This window comes from Neolamprologus brichardi, chromosome 23, assembly GCF_056152115.1.
Source record: "Neolamprologus brichardi isolate AB-2024 chromosome 23, ASM5615211v1, whole genome shotgun sequence".
Taxonomy (NCBI): domain Eukaryota; kingdom Metazoa; phylum Chordata; class Actinopteri; order Cichliformes; family Cichlidae; genus Neolamprologus; species Neolamprologus brichardi.
The window spans coordinates 19,893,712-19,908,705 of NC_142125.1; the positions used below are offsets into that span (position 1 = coordinate 19,893,712).

The window sequence follows — 14,994 nt, forward strand, 5'->3', positions numbered from 1 at the left end:
ATCGTTAACTTGGTTTCCCTGGGTCTTTCCCTTGTTGTAGATGTGTCTTATTTTGAAAGAAATATTTACACGTTACCATAGCGACCAGGGAGCATTAAGCGGCAGAGAGGAGGATGTGTTACGGATTCAAATATCGAGGAGGGATACAGGAGGAATCCAAATCACAACACTGGTCCAGGAGGGTTAGGTCAAACGATGATTTTAATGAACACACGTGTGGGGAGATGTACACTGCAAAACATCAGCTGTAGATCTCCACCCAATAATACACAAGCAGTTGTTTTTATAACATCAGGGTAATATTTATGACGCCCCCTCATGCGTCAAGCAGATACAATACATGCATAAGTTTCAAAACCACAAATGTTCTGGTAACGACTTTTGACACATTTGAAAAGAACATTCTCTTCGTCTCCACGCCAGGCGCATCCGGTAGCTCATCTTACCCTCGCTTATCTCCGAAACCTCAGAGCACGTCCTACAACAAACTATCACTTATGCAGGCACAAAATGCAGTTGCAAGCTTGCAAAATATGTCTGAACTCTTACCTAGAAATGAATCTACCTACGATGTGTGTGTATGTGTGTCCCGACCTCAAACGCACTCTGTTTCACCTCTCACCTCGCCTACTAAAGCTCCTAACCAGACAGAGGCCACTCTCATATGTGTACTAACCTAACTGAAAGTATATATGTAATATATTGAATAAATGTTTTAATCAAATGGCCCTACTTAAAGCTTAATAAAAACATAAATGAACAAATGATCATACTGAATAATATGGTATAAGTGTTTTGTAAGCATGTAAGCAACCTTTCCATAGCTCTAAGTCACTTTACTCAATAGATCGGCCGGACATTGCGCCGGACGAAGCTTCTGACCATCAATTAACTGACTGAGCTTCAACTCTTTAAAAGCACCAAAATGCAATGTGTATAAAATGATTATAGTTGCACCTGCAATGAAAGATTATTATGTGATTATGCTAACACCTGAAATACAGACTTTAATGTAATATCAATAGCTTCAATAAATGCTTTAATGTAATGCTTGTTATGTGGTTCTAATGCAATGATAATGACTTAATGCAAGGTTAATTAATACATTGATAATACAGATAATAATGAACAGTGAAATAATTTGTTTTATCCCATAGGACTACGCTGCTAATAAAGTGACACAATTACATAGTACATTGACGTTTATTATTATATTTACAAAATACCAGTTTTTTGTCTTGGTCGGATCATTTTATGTGGTTGTATTTATCCGCGACACCTTAAAGGTGATCGTTTTCTCCTCGTTTTAATAAATTAAGCCGTTTGGTCTTTGTTCCCCACAACATATCACCAATTCGAAAAAACTTGTAAATAACTCATGAAAGAATAAAGTTACGTTGAACCCAAGCACACCATTGTTTTTTCTTGTGACATTACCAATAAGTTTGATGTGTCACATGGCCCTCTTCCTATTGAAAAAACAAAAGTTGTATCCAAGATGGCTGACTTCTAAATGGCCACCATGGTCACCACCCATCTTGAGGAGTTTGCCCCCTCACATATACTAATGTGCCACAAACAGGACTTTAATATCACCAACCATTCCCATTTTATTACGGTGTATCCATATACAGTGTTGGGAAGGTTACTTTTAAAATGTATTCCATTACAGAATACAGAATACATGCCCCAAAATGTATTCTGTAACGTATTCCGTTACGTTACTCAATAAGAGTAACGTATTCTGAATACTTTGGATTACTTAATATATTATCAGGCTGTTTACAACTACATGAATGTACTATTGCTGTGATTTATTACTGTTACTGAAGGTCCGCGGCTCCGAACCCTAGTAAAGGGACCTCTGGCTCATACGTCGGGTTCTGTGTCGGGCTCGTAGCCGAAAACTAGCTTTACTTTATTGTCTGAGTCAACTCTGCTAGCGAGAGACAGAGAGAGGCGTTGAAAGGCTGCTCCAACGGAACTTATTGTTTTTGGAGGAAAACACGAACACGGTGTACAGTCGAGTCTTAATAGCTTACTTACAACTGGGCTCGTCAGGCACTCTTCTTGGCTGCAGTGGTTATTATTATATTTACATGCTTCCAGCTCCCGTTTTTGCTCGATGACAGCTCGTACTTTTCCTTTTTCTCCCTCCCTCGCTCACAGACACATAACGTGTATGGCAGTCCATTCTCCCTGCAGCACGGACTACACTGCCTATGATGCTACATTCTTTAGAGCTATACCGGTAGCATTCTGCCTATTAGCTTAGCACAACAACAACAACAAGGCCTCTCTCACCCAGGAAACACGCAGAGAGAGAGCGTCACCCTGTAACCATGGCAACCGTAACGCTGTCGCCTGGAACAACAGAACGTAGCTGTCAAACAAAACCCAAACAGTCCTGACCGCCACAATATGAAACAGGAAAGTACCGCCGTGTAATCCATTTATTTCAACAAAGTAACTGTATTCTAAATACCACCTTTTTAAACGGTACCTGTAACGGAATACAGTTACTCATATTTTGTATTTTAAATACGTAACGGCGGTACATGTATTCCGTTACTCCCCAACACTGTCCATATAAATGGCGTGTCTACCTCCTCAGACTGGACTTCAGGAAAAAAAATTTTTTTTTTTCAACTTGAAAACAGTCTAATAAAATAAATCAACGAAATTTCAGATTACTGCCTTGTTCTGCAGCTTCTAACCACATCAACTGGTGTAGTTTGGTCACTTCTCCTCTGTGTTTGTTTACACGTTGAGATTAATCTGTAATTGATCCAATTACAGATTAATCAGACTGGTTGACTGACAGAAAAGATGATCAGAGAAACAGCTACCACCACCATAATCATCGACACCGGGAAAGAAGAATGGGTAGAGTTTCTCAGTAAAGGAGCAGCCAGTAAAGGAGTAGATAAGAGCTGCATCATCTACATTATGAAAGGAAACCAGACCCTAACTCTAAAAGAAAATTAAAGAAAGGTTGTTTTTTTTATATATAAAATTCCTCAGATTGATTATATATTTATAACAATTTCAAAAAACAATCAACTGAAGTTCCGCTTACTAGCTTTTTCTGTAGCTTCTAACTATGTCACGTGGTTTTGATCAACAGGTGCGGTTTGGTCAGTTCTATTGTTAGGACTTCTTCTCTGAGTTGGTTTAAATGCTGAAATTAACCTGTAATTGATTCAATTTCCCCTTGGAAAAGACAGACTGACTGATAGATCAGTTGTCACCATCACCCATCACAGGACAGATGATCAGGGGTGGACTGATTTTACCGTCATCATTAAATCCGGGACAGAACAATGGGTAGAGTTTCTCAGTGAAGGAACGGCCAGTAAAGGAGTAGATAAGCGTTGCATGCTCTACATCATGAAATGAGACCAGACCCTCTTCATAATCCACAAACACCCCCACCTTCTCAGGATAAGACTGAAAAGAAACACGGACTGGAGGGTCCTTAAGAGCTACACAAAAATTTTCATCTCCCTTAAAAACACACCAGTAACCTTTCTTGGGAGTCCAGTCAAATGTGAATTCTTCCTTCCTGTTGACTGACTCTCTGGCCACTCCTAACATCCATAAGGTTTTCGCTTTAACCTGAACCTCAAAGTAAAATCTGCCTGAAGAGAAACTCTGCTTTCCTAAAACAATGCCAAATTTAGAAAATCTCTCTGGGTTGTCTGGAAGATCATTCTCCTCTTGATCAAAGTGTACTTGTTTTCCATCATCAGACAGGATGAGAAAAGGATGTGCTGTATCAGGATCAAGAGTCACATCCACTGCATACTGCTGGACCCTCTTCAGTTCAGCCTCAAACAGCTTCTTCATGTCTTTACTGAGTGTCTCCTTCAGCCGACCCACAGCTCTCACCACAGTCCCCTCATATGATGTTGAATGGATACTGACCTCTGTCCAGTCCTTGGTGGCTGGAGCATCTTTCAGGGATGAGAAGCTTTGTAGGAGGTGGAGGTGATCTTTAGAGCGTGAGAGCTGCTCCACCTCAGAGCTTCTCTTCATCAGCTCAGAGATTTCCTGTTCCAGATCTGTGATGAAACCTTCAGCCTGTTTCTCTGTTGTTTCCTGTTTGTTTTCTATCTCCTTTATGAGCTCGTTCAGGCTTCTGTCAACAGACTCCTTCAGAGCAGTGAAGACCTGAACACCTTCTGCTTTCTCTCTGTCTGCAGCATATTTGCTCATCTTCACTGACTCTTTGATTTCCTGAATCTTCAGTCGTCTTTTCTGGATCATCTGTTGAGTTACAGCCTCAGTTTCCCCCAGCTCTGCCTTCTTTCCTTCATATTCTTCTCTCAGAGGAACAAACTCATGAGTATTGTGGTCTATAACAGAGCAGAGCATGCAGACACATGTCTGATCGGTCTTACAGAACAGCTCCAGAGGTTTATCATGTTTCACACATATCCTACTTTCCAGGTTCTCCTCAGGATCAATCAGCTGATGTCTTTTCAGCCGTGAAGCTGTCAGATGAGGCTCCAGGTGAGTCTGACAGTAGGAGGCCAGACACACCAGGCAGGACTTCAGGGCCTTCAGTTTGGTTCCAGTGCAGATGTCACAGGGAACTTCTCCTGGTTTGGTAGCTTGTTGCTCTGAGCTGCTGCTGCTGACTTTCTGCTGAGCTTCACGTCTGAACTGAGAAACCATCTCAGAGATGAAACTGTTGATGTGCAGCTCAGGTCTGGTCTCAAACACCTTTTTACACAAAGGACACTGACACCTCTCACTGATATCCCAGTGTTGACTGATGCAGTTTTTGCAGAAGTTGTGTCCACATGGTGTGGAGACTGGATCAGCGAAGACATTCAGACAGATGGAGCACAGAAACTGATCTTCAGATAGAAGACAGCTGGCAGCAGACATGTCTGCACTCTGAGTGAGAAAGAAAAGAAAATGATTTTATTTTAAATTGAGTTTTAATTAAATCTATGGATTTTATTTAGTTTCTGATTCTGATCCTTCCAGACCGTAATCTGCTTTAGTCTGTAAGTCTGTTTTATACCAAGGAACACAAGTTGTGTTCCTGTCCTATCAAGAACTCTAACAAAGAATTTTGTACAGTGGTTTTTACATTCACCATGTTAGTTTCTCTTTGATATTTTGGTACCACAGTCTCTGTTGCTTTTTGCATGTTTTTTTTTTATGTCAGGATCAACCAGTATGGCTGCTGAGTCAGCAGATTCAGGTATACAAAATGTATTTACTCTCAGTGCACATAATGCACTTGAGTGTGTTTTATTTCTTAAACATAAACAAATTTAGATGATAAATGGTAAATGGCCTGCATTTGTATAGCGCTTTTCTAGTCCTTAAGGACCCCAAAGCGCTTTACACTACATTCAGTCATTCACCCATACACACTCACATTCACACACTGGCGATGGCAAGCTACATTGTAGCCACAGCTGCCCTGGGGCGCACTGACAGAGGCGAGGCTGCCGGACACAGGCGCCACCGGGCCCTCTGACCACCACCAGTAGGCAAACATGGGGTTAGTATCTTGCCCAAGGATATTTGGCATGCAGCCAGGAGGCAGCCTGGGATCGAACCACCGACCTTCTGATTAGTGGCTGACCTGCTCTGCCACCTGAGGTACAGCCACCCCCCAATGATGCCCATCTTTCAATATAAAAACATTGTTTCTCTCATCATCTATGGTACATAACATTGTGAAGAGATTCAGGGAGAAATCACTGTGCATAAAGGTCAAGCAAGGAAACCACTGCTGAATGTGCGTGACCTTTAAGTCCTTAGGAGGTATTGCATTCAAAACCATCACGCTATTGTGACTGACAGAGCCTCATGGCCTTAGATGTACTTCAGAAGTCATTGTACAATATCACAATCAGCAGCTTTATTAAGAAATGCAGCCTAAAGCTGAACTGTGCAAAGAGGAACCAATATAACAATTTTGTGCAGAAACATCAGTGTTTTCTTGGTAAAAACTCACTGAGTTTATGGAAAAAACTGAAAATCCTTTCTTTTTTCACTCGCCTGTTAAATGAAAGTTGAATGTAATTACACAATTGAAGATTTTAGTTTTTATTCCAGTTTTAGAAAGTTTTTTTTGGGTCGGCCTTGTCATTTTTGAGATATTATGCAAATACAAGAAAGCAGCCATACATAAGTGATAAACATGCACACTAGAGGACACATCCTGGTCAAAAAGGACTCCAAGATTCCTCACAATGTTACTGGAGGCCACAGTATTGCCATGCAAACAAAATATGTGGTTAGATACCATATTTCTAAGATTTTTAGTGTTGAGTACAATATTCAGCCTGCTGCCAGTATTTTACTGTTAAATATACAAGGTGATAAATAAGAAACGTAAAGCTGAATAAAGCTTAGGAATATTACATGAAGTGTAAAGTTAAGAAACAATCTAAAGATATCTAAATAAAACTTCAAAGCTCAAAAAACACAGAACGCTGGGTAAGAGACCCAGGACCATAATATCTATATCCTCTGCAGCCCTTTAAAACATTTCTTAATGTAAGTAAAAACTAGAAATAATCTCAATAAAATAAAATCAAAAATTAAAACACAGTTAATAGCAATACAAATGTGTTAAGATTAGGATAAAAACAGGCTTTAAAGCAATAATGATCTCCGACAACATCGAGACGGCCTACCTGGAGGAGATTAGGAACCTGGAGACCTGGTGCCAGGAGAATAACCTCCTCCTAAACATCAGCAAGACTAAGGAGCTGATCGTGGACTTCACCACAAAGCAGGCGAGGAATTACAAGCCCCTCATCATCAGTGGCACGCCAGTGGAGAGAGTCCACATCACTTAGGACCTGTCATGGTCCTGCCACATCAACACCCTGGTTAAGAAAGCCTGTGAGCGTCTCTTCTTCCTCAGAAGACTTAGAGACTTCCATCTGCCACTGAAGGTGCTCAAGAACTTTTACTCCTGCACCATCGAGAGCGTCCTGACGGCAAACATCTGCACCTGGTTTGGGAACAGCACCAAGCAGGACAGACGAGATCTGCAAAGAGTAGTGCGCTCAGCCGAACGCATCATTCAATCAGAGCTCCCTGACCTGCTGTCCATCTACACCAAGCGGTGCAAGTCCAAAGCTAGGAAGATTATGATGGACCTCTCCCATCCCAACAATGGACTCTTCTCACTGTTGAGGTCTGGGAAGCGCTTCCGCTCCCTTAAGGCCAAAACAGAGAGAATGAGGAGGAGCTTCTTCCCCCAGGCTATTCGGGCCCTGAACCAGGTGTAGGACTGGACTCTCCCACACACATCACTATAAGACTGGACTCTCACACACATAACATCACCACACGCACCACCACACATTTCCTATAATCCTATAATTCCTATAATTTATAATCTTGATAATCTCTTTCTGCTATTTGCACATTTTTTACTGTAAATTCCTAATTAATTTGTAAATTTTGTAGTAACCTATAAATTGTAAATACTGTAAAACTTGTTTTTTTTTTTCTGTCATTTAATGGTCGGGCATTGTACAGCTACAGGCATTTCACCCCCATGTCATACTGTGTATGTTTGTGTGTGTGTGACAAATAAAATTTGAATTTGAATTTGAATTTAATAAAAGCCTGGTTAAATGGAGAAGTTTTCAACTGCTCATTAAATGAGTCCACAGGGTCAGCTGTGACCCTGTGTTGCCCTCTGGTTTTTCTTGCACAAAGAAGCAAAGAAGGAAACTTACCTTTACAGCAAAGAAGGAAACTTACCTTTACTTAGTTTCAACTTTAAGAGCAAATAAATATGTGACAATGTCTCAGCTCAGGACTGTGTTTTAGGCTCTCACAGTGAACAACACAGCTGATAATTAATCTTTAGACACAGAAGTCTGGCTGCTCTCTATCAGCCCGTCACAGCAGCTGCAAAGCCAGCAAACCATGCATGCATTTTCTTCATTCTACAGATTGTGGCAGCCTAGGTGCAGAGCTGCAATTCTACACGTTGAATGAAGAAGCAAAGGAAGTGTTTGACACACAATAGGATTGTTTCTATTTTGTTGTCTTTTTTTTCTGAGTCTCTTGATTCTTGAAGTCCGGTCTATTTCTCGTTTATTTACTTAACGACACTTGCTACTGTGAAACAGCTGCAATTGAGCAGTTTCAGACCTTCCCCCCCAACCAGCCTTATCTCTGCTGTCACAGATCAGGACTGGTGGAAGTGAAAGTAAAAGGGAAAAAACAGGGGTTGGTGGGGGGTGGCAAACGGTTACATTAATGGAACTTTAAATGAATTTTTTGTACCATGTTTACGATTCAAAATATTCAGCTGACAGAAATTTTGATAACTCAAATATTTAAGTTAGTAACTTATTTAATTCTCAGGTCCAGTTGGTCCAGCAAAATATGAAGCTGGCTCAGCTGATTGCCGAACAATCTCACTTGTGGTTGTTCTCTTACATCAACCTGTAAGTTGACCAGTCATGTTTTTGTGATATCATGAAACACATACTGAAAGAGAGGACACAAGCATGAGTGAGAGCACAACAGAGAGAAATGCAGACAATATACACACAAAGAGGACTACAAGAGAACAGGCCACAGGTGGGAACACAGCTGACACTAAACTGAATGACGATGCAGGGGAAGCAAAACTGAACAGAATACACATGAGATGGAAGATTAAATAAGCAGGAAGTACAAACACTGAGAGCATGACTAAGACACATGAGACTAGGGAGAAAACAGACAGTCATGGGTTTGTGACTGGGAAGGCTGAAAGACACAGAGACTATACTGCGGAAAACTGAGCTGAAGAAAAACTAATATAGAACTAGGACATAAACCATGACAAACACAAAAACTAGTTCAAAGATGTCTTAGAGGAGAAGAGAAAATAATTCCAAAATAAAGCCAACATGTGCTGCACAGTAAACTGGAATAAAGAAAAAACAGAGTGAAACACTGAAGCAGCTTTGATGAGCTGAATAATCACTAATCAAACACACACAATGATTTAAATGTTTTAAATAAAGAACAGAGTGGGCCTGGCTAAGAGCACCCTCTGCTGCATTTTCACTTAAAGTGACATGTATGATAGTTTTCATGCTACTGGCGCAAATGTGGGTCTTTCTAAAAGAACTGGTCTTGCTGTCACTTCAGAGGTAAAAAGGCTGAAGTTCACCGGCTGATTATCATCAAAGAAGAAATAAAAGTTTAGAATTGTATTTATTGTATTCTGAAAAAGCATAGTGTACATATTAAAAAAATATTTTCAGAAATCCTGATTTTGATATTTAAGAAAAGGTGAATGAAAAGAATAAAATATTAACATGTTTCCTCAAACATGTGTATATATATATATAAGTATATGCTTTAATGTCTGTGCCTTTGAACACTGAAAGCAAAAGAAAAGGAGAGTTTCTATTTTGTTATGTTGTAATCATTTTTTTCAACTTGAAAACAATTTAACAAAAACTCAACTGACTCGACTCAGCTCCGCTGAAAGGTTTAGATGACTCTGTATATGGTCCAATTTCCACATGGTAAACTATCAGACTGACTGATTGACAGGACAGATGATCAGAGGTTTCATTTTTTTACCACAACTGTTCTCATCATCATTATCAACATTAACTTTGGGACAGAACAATGGGTAGAGTTTCTCAGTGAAGGACCAGCCAGTAAAGGAGTAGATCACATCTGCATCATCTACATCATGAAAGGAGACCAGACCCTCCTCATAATCCACAAACACCCCCACCTTCTCAGAACCACGCTGAAGAGAGAGTGGGACTGTAGGATTTTCAAGAGCTCCACAAATGTTTTCATATGCTCCTACTGTCCAGAGACCATTCACAGGACTCGGTGTGATGACTTCCTTCCTGTTGACTGACTGTCTGGCCACTCCTAAAACCCAGTCAGGCTTTTCTTTAACCTGAACCTCAAAGTAAAATCTGCCTGAAGAGAAACTCTGCTTTCCTAAAACAAGACGCTCCACAGAAAATCTCTCTGGGTTGTCTGGACGATCATTCTCCTCTTCACCACAGTGTACTTGTTTTCCATCATCAGACAGGATGAGATAAGGATGTGCTGTATCAGGATCAAGAGTCACATCCACTGCATACTGCTGGACCCTCTTCAGCTCAGCATAAAACAACTTCTTCATGTCTTTACTGAATATCTCCTTCAGCCGACCCACAGCTCTCACCACAGTCCCCTCATATGATGGTGGATGGATACTGACCTCTGTCCAGTCCTTGGTGGCTGGAGCAGCTTTCAGGGATGAGAATCTTTGGAGGAGGTGGAGGTGATCTTTAGAGCGTGAGAGCTGCTCCACCTCAGAGCTTCTCTTCATCAGCTCAGAGATTTCCTGTTCCAGATCTGTGATGAAAACTTCAGCCTGTTTCTCTGTTGTTTCCTGTTTCTCTTCAATCTCCTTTATGAACTTTTTCAAACATCTCCTGAGAGTCTTCCTCAGAGCAGTGAAGACCTGAACACCTTCTGCTTTCTCTCTGTCTGCAGCATCTTTACTCATCTTCACTGACTCTTTGATCTTCCAAATCTTCATTCGTCTCTTCGTGATCATCCGTTGAATTTCAGTCTCAGTCTTCCCCAGTTCTGCCTTCTTTCCTTCATATTCTTCTCTCAGAGGAACAAACTCATGAGTATTGTGGTCTATAACAGAGCAGAGCATGCAGACACATGTCTGATCAGTCTTACAGAACAGCTCCAGAGGTTGATCATGTTTCACACATATCCTACTTTCCAGGTTCTCCTCAGGATCAATCAGCTGATGTCTTTTCAGCCGTGAAGCTGTCAGGTGAGGCTCCAGGTGAGTCTGACAGTAGGAGGCCAGACACACCAGGCAGGACTTCAGGGCCTTCAGTTTGGTTCCAGTGCAGATGTCACAGGGAACTTCTCCTGGTTTGGCAGCTTGTTGCTCTGAGCTGCTGCTGCTGACTTTCCGTCTGAATTGAGAAACCATCTCAGAGACAAAAGTGTTGATGTGTAGCTCAGGTCTGGCCTGAAAGGCCTTTTTACACACAGGACATTGACACCTGTCACTGATATCCCAGTGTCGACTGATGCAGTTTTTGCAGAAGTTGTGTCCACATGGTGTGGAGACTGGATCAGTGAAGACATCCAGACAGATGGAGCACAGAAACTGATCTTCAGATAGAAGACAGCTGGCAGCAGACATGTCTGCACTCTGAGTGAGAAAGAAGAGAAAATTATTTTATTTTAAATTCAGTATTAATTCTGTTTTGAGTGGACCTATTCTGCTTTTCCTTCTTTCCTGTCACAAGTTCTTGTTCTTTCCACTTGTGTATGTTTATGCTAAACATGACCAAAGGCTCAAATACTAATAATTAAGCGAATAAAGTGGTCAGTGTATTTGAAAGTAATTCCTTTGAGCCCAACATTCAAACTTCAGATTGCTCTAAACACTCAGTATCACACAGTTGTTGTTTTTTTTAATCTTACATCTGTTTGATTAAAAGACCAGCCATAGGTGTCAGATAATATCAAGGTTGAAGCTAGAAATTTAAGGGGTGATGTTGGATTGTGGTGGGGCGTGGTCTGCGGTGCCGTGCAGGGAGGGTGGACGCACCTGCACGCCATCCTTAATCATGCCCGCCTAGTTAAAAACACGGGGACGCAGGGGGGTTGTGGTGGTGTGATGCAAATGTTAAATAAAGATGGCTCAAAACATGGATCTGTGGTCCCGTCGTGCCTTAATTCCACCACATGGATGTTGTCGGTGCAAATTCCTGAAAACTGGATGTCAGTTTGAAGAGAAAGAAGAATTCTGGAGCATCTTGGATGAAGTGGCAGAGAGTGTCCCCAGTGGGGGAGAGTGGTGATTGGATCAAACTTTAATTGGCATGAAGGAAACAGAGGTGATGAGGTGGTGTTGGGTATGTATGGTATTAATGACCTAAAAAAAAGAAGAAGGCCAGATATTGGCAGATTTTGTGAAAAGGATGGAAATAGTTGTGGTTAACACATATAAGAAGAGGGAGGAACAAAGGGTAACATGCAAGAGTGGAGGAAGGTGCACACATGTGGACAACATCTTATGCAATATGAAAGACACAGCAGATTGCAAGGTGGCATTAGTGGAGAATGTAGATCGGTAGCACTGGATAGTAGGCTTTAGGATGACTTTAGGAAGACAGTCTATGACTCAGGGCTTCCTAGTCATTAGTCAGCAAAGTACAACCTACTGGTCTTGCAACTCTAAAATATCCTATCTGGTTGAGCTGCAAAGCAATAGTAAAATAACAAGATGTTCAGTGGGCTAAGCCAGATCCTAGAAACGATCGACCCAACAATCTCTATGTGGCTTCAAAGGTCCACCCTCAAGTAATACTTTGGACAGATACTGCTTAAATTGCATATCATGCTGGGGAAAAAAACGTACTATCACCATCTGTTTTGGTGGTCATCCCTAGTAAAGAAAGTATAATAATATGTTACTGCCTGCTATGTTTTTGCCCAAAATAGGTCCTCCAGCTTAACTCCTACAGGATTGCTCAGACCTCTTCCTACACCCGGTCAGCCTTGGATTTTATCACTGGTCTAACTCCTTCCTCAGGTAACTCTATTATTGGCAAATTCTACAAAGCTGTCCATTTTGTTGCTGTTCTGAGGATCCCCTCAGCTTTAGAAACTGCCGCTTCATTACTGCTCATGTCTTCTAGCTGTGTGGAATCCCCTTGAACATTGTCTTTGATCATGGACTTTAATTCCAACTGTCTGGAATGAGTTCTGTGCAGCACTAAGAGCTCAGGTTAGTCTCTCTTCTGGTTTCTATTCCCAGACCAACTGGTAAGGGGATAAAGCTAACCAAGAGGCATAAGCTGCCCTCCGGTGTCTTACCTCTTTCAACCAGTCCACTTAAGCTCCAAACTGTCTTGTATCATAAATACATACTTCATAACTTCCACTGCTACTGGTCTCTCCCCATTGAAGTCTTTACTGGGTTACCAACCATTTCAAGTATCTGCTGTCAAAGATGAGATGTCTGTTTTCTTGCTACAGCATCTTTCATCTTACGGATGACACAACACAGAAGAGCTACCTTGTCAGGCCATGACTCCACAGTCTAGTCCCACCTACAGGCCAGTGGACACTCTTTCAAAGAAGAGGATGTGCTCATCCTGGACAGGGAGGAACGCTGGTTTGAGCACGGAGTCAAGGAGGCCATTTACGTGAAAAGGGAAAGACCATCTCTGAATCGAGGAGGGGGCCTAAAGGTACATCTTTCGCCATCTTACAATGCTGTGATTGCCGCCATTCCCCAACTCTCTGTGAATGGTACTCATGGCCATTGATCAGTGGGCTTTGATTAATGAGCTTTGATCAGTGGTTGTTGATCAATGGTCATGAGAATTTGCATATTGATGATCAAGGAACTGACCTCCCAGTCCATTGTTCCTTCAGTGGGCTGGTTTCAGTCATTATGCAAACATAGTGTTTATAAGATTGGGGAAACCTGCAGTCAGCTGACACTGAAGAACTCACTTGAGTGACAAAGGAGCTTGCAAAGAAAAGCGTCTGGACTTCTTTAAGTTACTTGAAGACGTTTCACCTCTCATCCGAGAGGCTTCTTCAGTTCTAAGGTCAAATGGTGGAGAGTCCCAGATATAACCCTAGTGGGAGTGTCCCGCCCACTCACACCCTGGGCCATCTGACCTCAGGAATTTGCATGATAAGGTGGGGCCAGGTTTCACAATGAACTCACCCGAAACTCTGGCTGATTGGGACCCACACCCAGTTCCACACCTTGGCTCAGGCGATTAGAGGATCATCAGGGGGTCCTTTTGTCCCTCTGTGGGGGGACACTCCCACTAGGGTTATATCTGGGACTCTCCACCATTTGACCTTAGAACTGAAGAAGCCTCTCGGATGAGAGGTGAAACGTCTTCAAGTAACTTAAAGAAGTCCAGACGCTTTTCTTTGCAAGCTCCTTTGACTACGATGACCTGGATGACTGAGAACCTTGTTTCTCCCACTGAAAACGCTACGTCCAGATGAACAGAATCAACTTTTGGGAAAATGAGACAACCTTTACAACCTTTATGGTTTGCAGGTAGTTTTTCAGTAAGTATTCAATAAAAAAAGTAGTCAGATTGAAATCCAGACTATGAAGATTCACCTCCAAACTCCTGAGAAATGACAAAACTGTTTCTATAGTGGGTCTGTGGCTATATGACCCAATATCTACTCAAAACAATGTGAATGAACAAAGTGCTGTGAAAGTGAGTGTCATGAGTTCACTTACCAACGTTTGTAAAGACTCTGCTGTTGTTGAAGAAAACCTGATAGCCCTAGATGACCCTGAGATTAGAGATTTAGTTATAAACTTGTTTGTCTCTGCAGGAGGATCCACATTTGGACTTTCAAACAATTCAATCGTGATCATCTGTACTCACCAGTGTTGGAGAGAAGCTCTGCTGTAATGATATGAAAGGATCAGTGAGCTCAGTTTAATGTTCCTTTGAAAAGAAACTGATTCTGCTCAAGTGAATTTCTATTGTTACACATGCTTTTAGTTTCAGCTTTTATTGTTATCCAACTTTGATCATTGGAATGTCATCCATCTAGAGTTTTGTGGCACATCTTACCACACCTTTGCTGCTGGTTGGTTTCCTGTGTTGGACAGAAGCCCTGCTCTGTTGTAGCAAAAGGCTCACCAAGCTCAGTTTCGTGTTCTTTTAAAGAAAAACTGGTTTTGCTTAGGTGTATCTCTCACTTTCATTTCTGAATTTTGACACTAAATTTCTCATCTCTCATTTGATGAGAGATACACTAGTGAAATTTTACCAGTAAACATTTAAATGTTGTCAGAGTCAACTGAACTTTGACCTCTCCCTGCAGTGACTGCAGGTACTTTTGGACCTTCAGTTGTGGTCACAGGTTTGCTTCCATGCATCATGGGCATGAATCATTAATTTTTGTCTTTTAACTGCTTTTCAACTGTTTTTTACAGGGTAGAGTGATTGTACA

The 14,994-nt window shown here is 41.5% G+C and overlaps 2 protein-coding genes across 2 annotated transcripts; both read right to left on the bottom strand.

Moving 5' to 3' along the window:
- Positions 1-2,604: 2,604 nt before the first annotated feature.
- Positions 2,605-7,811, bottom strand: LOC102790597 (E3 ubiquitin-protein ligase TRIM21-like). Its single transcript, XM_087835908.1, has 2 exons — positions 7,753-7,811; positions 2,605-4,905 (listed from the first exon to the last, which is right to left on the bottom strand). Exon 2 carries the CDS (start codon positions 4,894-4,896, stop codon positions 3,241-3,243), a length of 1,656 nt encoding a protein of 551 aa, XP_087692034.1. The 5' UTR covers positions 4,897-4,905; positions 7,753-7,811; the 3' UTR covers positions 2,605-3,240.
- Positions 7,812-9,210: 1,399 nt separating this feature from the next.
- Positions 9,211-14,341, bottom strand: LOC118454861 (E3 ubiquitin-protein ligase TRIM39-like). Its single transcript, XM_087836066.1, has 2 exons — positions 14,270-14,341; positions 9,211-11,191 (listed from the first exon to the last, which is right to left on the bottom strand). The coding sequence occupies exon 2, from the start codon at positions 11,180-11,182 to the stop codon at positions 9,533-9,535; it is 1,650 nt and encodes a 549-aa protein (XP_087692192.1). The 5' UTR covers positions 11,183-11,191; positions 14,270-14,341; the 3' UTR covers positions 9,211-9,532.
- Between the last annotated feature and the right edge of the window lie 653 nt (positions 14,342-14,994).